General features: G+C 38.7%; 1 protein-coding gene across 1 annotated transcript; it reads left to right on the forward strand.

Annotated features, from left to right (window-relative positions):
• Nucleotides 1–629: 629 nt before the first annotated feature.
• Nucleotides 630–1,254, forward strand: LOC145010619 (uncharacterized). Its single transcript, XM_078969139.1, has 2 exons — nt 630–1,121; nt 1,234–1,254. The coding sequence occupies exons 1-2, from the start codon at nt 630–632 to the stop codon at nt 1,252–1,254; spliced, it is 513 nt and encodes a 170-aa protein (XP_078825265.1).
• Nucleotides 1,255–6,051: the final 4,797 nt, after the last annotated feature.

Genomic DNA, 6,051 nt, shown 5'->3' on the forward strand with positions numbered 1-6,051 from the left:
ATGTGAGAGTTGTAATGGACCTCACCTCACAAGGGATTGTGACTTGGATGAGAATGGAAAAAAGAAGGCGCAAGTATTCTATTCAAGTGGCGACATATTTGATGATAATTGGCGGAAACCAAAGAAGGAATGGCTCCCATATGACGATTACAAAAAGGCAAAGGAGGAGAAATTCAAGCAAAAAGAAAGGGGTTACTATCAAAAAGAGGAACCAGTTGTGGAGAAGAAGGCTGATTTGGAAGAAATGTTCACCAGATTTGTAGTTGCGTCCAAGAAAAGGCACAATGACACTGATAATGAATTGAAGGAGCAAAGAATAATGCTTAGAGATCATCAAGTTATGATGAAAGATCAACAAGACTTAACTAGGAATCAACAAGCATCCATTCTCAACATTAGAAAAGCAGATAGGGCAACTTGCACTACAAATAAACGAGAGAAGACCAGATGAACTTTCGAGTAAAACTGAAAATAGTTTGAGAATGGCGAACGTAAATGCTATAACAACTAGTTTTGGGGGAATTTTCACTCCTCTGACCCCTTCACAAAAGGCCTCAACAAAGGTGTAAGCAGAAAAGATAGAAAACTCGAGTTCAGCTAAATCCGACACGACTCGCCGAGTCTCTCTAATGGACTCGACGAGTCCATGGTCCGATGACAAGATTACTGCTCCCTTAAAGCCTTACAGACCGCCTTTGCCATTTCCAAATCGATCCATACCTGATGAAAAGGCTAAAGAGTACAGAACTTTCATGGAACATGTTAAAGCCCTTCAAGTCAACATTCCATTTGTTGAAACGATACACCCAAAGCGTAAATATGTAAACTTGCTTAAAGGTCTCTTTTCAGCTAGAAAAGATATGGTTGAAGTCGCTGAGTTAGTGTTAAATGAGCTACCAGGAAAGAAAGGCGACCTGGGAAGCATCTCGATTCCTTGTCAATTTGGAAACATAATTGCTACTCAGGCATTAACCGATTCGGGTGCAAGTATTAATCTAATGCCATACTCTTTCTTCAAGAAGTTGAATTTGCCAGAGCCAAAGCCTATTAATATGAAGATCCATCTAGCAGATAAGAGAATCATTCGTCCAAAAGGAATTTGTGAAGATCTTCTCGTAAAGGTTGACAAATTTGTATTCCCCGTGGATTTTGTAGTACTTGACATGGAAGAAGACCCCAAAGTTCCAATTATTTTGGGGAGACCATTTTTGAACACCACATGTGCATTAATAGATGTATGCGACTCCACACTAACATTAAGGGTAGGAGATGAATCGGTAGTGTTTAAGGCTACACAAGATATTAAGCAAGAAGAAAGGAACAAATTTCCTCTATTGATATGGATGACGAATTACTAGAAAAAGAGCTTGAACTTTTACAAGAACAAAATCCAATTAAATTTCTACTATCGTCTGCAGAAAATTTTGATGCTGAAAAAGTTTTAGAGGAGATAGAGAAGTTGATAGAGGAAACTGATCTAGAAGAAACAATGGAATTTGTGGAATACACACCGACTCGCCTAGTCGCATTGATAGACTCGACGTGTCCAGTCGAAAAGTTTAGTAGTACGGACAACCTTGACCTGCTATTTGCATGTTCTTTTCCTATCCTCGACATGAAATTTTTTCCTGATCCTTTGAAAGGTCCAGCAGCAGAAAGCGAAATTGTTAAAAATTATTGTGACTTCCAAAAAGCTCAAGTAGCTTACCTTGATACAATGATACAAAAAGATGAAGAAATTCGACTTGACGAGGAGGCAAGCATGGGAGAAAAGAAGAGTGCAAGGGCTGATGATTTGACTAATTCGTCGCTTGAGTCACAAACCGCTAATCAGGAAATATTGTCGCCTACAAATAAGAGAACAAAGCCTCGTGCCCGCATCTCTACTATTTATGAAGTATTCACATTTAAACCATTAGACTATTTAGTGAGGGACGAGATTGAGGAAGAATCCTTCAATTCTAGAGATGATATTGAATGAGAATTCGAGGTTGACAAAGAAAAAGTGGTAGAAATGGGTCGAAGTGAAGCGGCGAGGAAGAAGAAGTGTGGAAAAAGGGCTAGGAGTGAATCTGAAAATAATGCTCAAAAGCAGAGGGAAGAGGAATTGAGAAGAGCATACAATAGGAAAATACATGTTTACAAAACGAAATATAAGCAACAAAAGATTAAGCATGACATCTCGATGAAGAACGATGAAGAAACGTACAGCGGGATGGAGTCCAGCTAAAGACTCCTCAAAAAGAAGCGCTTGGCGGGAGGCAACCCGTTATGAGAGTTTGCTTTCTTTTATCTTTTTTGTTCTAGTTTTTTTTTTTTTTTCTTAGGATTTTTCTGTTTTCATCTTCTAACTCATCAAAAATGATTGCTTGAGGGTAAACATGGCCTAAGTGTGGGGTGGATTGAATATTTTTATGAAGAGATGACAAAATCATAGAATTTTTTAAGATTGCAAGTGACTTGGCGAGTTGGTACCCTAACTTGACGAGTCTATTAAAAATCCAGATAACCATCATTCGCTACCAGACTCGCCGAGTCTGACCCCGACTCGACGAGTCGAATTTATTTACTGAAAAAATAAATAATATTCTTACATCTGGTAAAACTAGGGTTTTAACCCTAATTTAGAACATATCTCAACCGACACAGTCATCGTGCCCCTTTTTGCTCTCAAGCATTCATCAATTTCTTCCAATTTTCTCCCAAATTTTCGAATTTCATTAAGCAAGGTACTTAATTTCTTCTAAATTGCTGTTAAAGTCATGATTTTTAGATGTTTGGAAGTATCAATTTGATAGAACACCCATTTTTTAAACTTTAGAATTTTTAGGGTTTTGATTTTGACTTACTTATGGTGTTTTGGATGAACGTTTTGACTCTAATATGCCTTATACACATTCCTGAACAAAACCTTGAACTAATTTTGAGTTTTTATGGTTGAAATTTCACAGACCCGCCGACTGACTCGAGCAGTTCATCAGACTCGCCGAGTCTGTTCATGGACTCGACGAGTCCAGTCGTGAACCCAGTTTTATTTTTTTTAATGTGTTTATGTGTTTTCTGGATTGTTTGTTATTTTTTGGGCAGGAACATGTTTTCACAGGGTCAAAGCTCTCGAGGAAGCCAAGGGGATTTTCCTTGGTTGAATTTTCCACGAATCGAATCAAGTTCAACAAGAACTAAGTGGAAAAAGAAGCTTGCGGAAGTCCAGAAAAAAGAGATTTGTGTCCCCAATACAATTGATTGGGAATGGTTGGGGAGGTTTCGTTACGAAGAGGAGTTGGCTCCTTATATGATCAAGACGTTTGTACATAATGGGGTATCCATCACGTGTGATGGATGGAGTCGCGTCTTCCGTATTCAGGAACCGATCTATCGAGAGTTGTGCTAGGAATTCTTCTCCACAATACATTTCCAGGGTGTGAATGATTACTATAATCCTGGGAGTATTACCTTTTGTCTTGGGGGCGAGGTTCATCATTGTTCTATGGTTGAATTATCTTGGAGGTTGGGAATATATGACAAACAATTGGTCCACACGGCTGCATTTCGTACCTTTTTGGAGCATTGCCATCAAGCATTCTCGGATGGTGTCACAAGTACAAGTTGGTGGAACACCATTGCCAACAAGGTTTACATTCCAAAATCGGCTTAAGAAGGCAGCATGCGATCACCTATGCACCGCCTTATTTCAAACACCATTAACCAAAGGAAAGATGATGACAAGGTTTCTAACCTTGATGTTTTTTTTTTTTTTTTTTTTTTTTTTTTTTTTTTTTTTTTTTTTTAATCTTTGGAGCATCAATACACCTAACACCTTTTGCAACATTCCATGGTGCATAGCTTCATACTTGGATGAAAGGGTGGTCAAGGACCGCAAAACTTCAAAAATTAATGGTGGCATGTTTGTGACACGTTTAGCCCACTCTTATGGGTTGATGGCTCGTGGTGCTTGGAACTTGATGACGGAGATCCCGACATCTCCCTTTAATCCTATTCTTTTTTGCAGGGCGCGCATTATTGAGGATTATGGAGGGGGTCATTATGCTATCCCACATGATGATGCCGTGATCGGACCCGAGGAACCTGGAAGGAGGGTTCGACCAAGACAGGAGCAAGCACGCCACGATCCACCGGTTATTCCGGTTGAAGGCGAAATACCCCTGGAATGGTTTAATACTAAAGGATGACAATATCAAGATGATTTGGGACGAGGCTTAAATTTTGCTAATCGTTCCTTTATCCAAATGTTTACCCACTTCAACATCCAACATGTGGACGGGGGCCAATTTGCGTATAAGCCGATGTGGGAGTAGAGGATGAACACAAGGCAAAGCAGAGCCGGTGGGAGTGGAGCAATGCATGACATTGATGAGGAAGAGGATGCAAACTAGTTTATTTTTATTTGTGTTTTGTTGAACAATTTATTTTTATTTGTTTGGTTTTTGTTGTTTGAATTTTAAGTACGTTAGGATTTATTTAATTTATGTTCTCATGGGTTGTTTTTTACTTTTCTTTTCAGAATTCGGAATGGGTCAAGTCTAAAAGGTCTCGAGAGTTATAGGAGTTTCAAGTCTTAGCGAAAGGGGTAATTAAATCCAAGTTTTGAGTTCGGTCATCAGAAGCATTAAAATGAGTCTTCTTACTGAAGAGGAGTATTAGAATTCATCCAAATCTGAAGTAATTGGAGTCTATACAAACAGACCTGGAGCAGGAAGCGAAGTATTTTCACCTGTAGTAGAAAGCGAAGTACTTTCACCCAGCGGCTGACTTGCCGAGTGCATCTTCTAACTCGATGAGTCCAAGAGTAAAACCACGATTTCGGAACTTTCCCGCTACAACTCGCCAAGTCTGCCCACTGACTCGACGAGTTGATACAACTTTCACCACCTTGCTGCTGACTTGATGCTTATATCCCACGGTGTTTGGTTCTTATTTTGAAGAATGATTTATGGGAATTTCCGAGAGTTTTTCCTGCGTTTTTGGAGCTTTCAACCACACGTGACATGACAACCAAGGCATGGATGAGTTGTTCCCATATCTAAAGTCAGCTGAAGATGGATCTTTAAAAGAAACGAATCAACCTCGCGACTACTATCCCATGGGAGTTTGTTCCAATTCCCTTTTACTTTTGTTTTCTTTATCATGCATAGCATGTAACGGGGAAATTGCATGAATTAAGTATGGGGTAGGGGGTTGGTTACGTTAGTTAATTTAGAATCTTACTTTAGGCTTAATTTTTATAAAAAATTCCATAAAAATTGCTAGTGCTAAATTAGAAACTCTGGTAAAAAGCAATTAGGATTCCATGCTAGTGCTATGTTGATGATTGCATGAAGACCCAAATGTTTAGTTGAGCTTATACACGTTATAATGCATTTGTGGCCTCCTTCATTCTAGTGAAATCATGGGACAAAAACACAACCTCGCTTAGTTTGAGGGATGCAATAAGTTTAGCATCGTGTACCAGAAATGTATCCAAGAAAATTATTATCCTTAATCAATAAAGGTTGAAGTTGAGCGCCCCTGCTTAAGCATGTAGGATTTTGAGTGAAAAAAGTGAGGTACATGTAAAAAAAGAAAGACAAAATGACAAGAAAAGTTGTGGGAATTTTGGCGCAATTAAAGGAAAGATCAAAAGATCAAAATTCCAAGAATTCAAAAGTTGAAGATACCCAAAAATCAAAAAGTTGACAAGTTTGAAGAATTCAAAGAAATCGAAGTTCAAATTATCAAGAAAGTGAAGAATTCCAAAATTTCCATAGTGGTATTGAAGAATTGTAATTTTTAGAATATGTATGCTTGGGTTGCTCAACCAAGAACACCTTGAGGCTGGGAGGTTTTCTACGGATGGATTCAGAGGGATGCATAAAATGAGCATTGTTTGGAAAAAGTGGGCAAGTGTTTATGAGCATTGTGAGTATTTAGGTTAAGGGGGGTCCTTAGGAAAATTATTTAGACACAAATGCATGCGTTGCGGTCTTGACATAATGGCTGGGTTAGATTGGGATTATCTATGTAGTATTAGTATGCTTAGTTTCAGTTTTGCTT

Source organism: Lactuca saligna, chromosome 8, assembly GCF_052625555.1.
Source record: "Lactuca saligna cultivar CGN05327 chromosome 8, ASM5262555v1, whole genome shotgun sequence".
NCBI classification, from domain to species: Eukaryota; Viridiplantae; Streptophyta; class Magnoliopsida; order Asterales; family Asteraceae; genus Lactuca; species Lactuca saligna.

What these genes read in the sequence shown, in the direction of transcription:
- LOC145010619 (XM_078969139.1), top strand. Translation starts at nt 630, where the DNA reads ATGGACTCGACGAGTCCATGGTCCGATGACAAGATTACTGCTCCCTTA. An exon ending in GTGAAGATCTTCTCGTAAAG is followed by an intron (nt 1,122 to 1,233) that starts GTTGACAAATTT and finishes GTGCATTAATAG; the next exon opens with ATGTATGCGACTCCACACTA.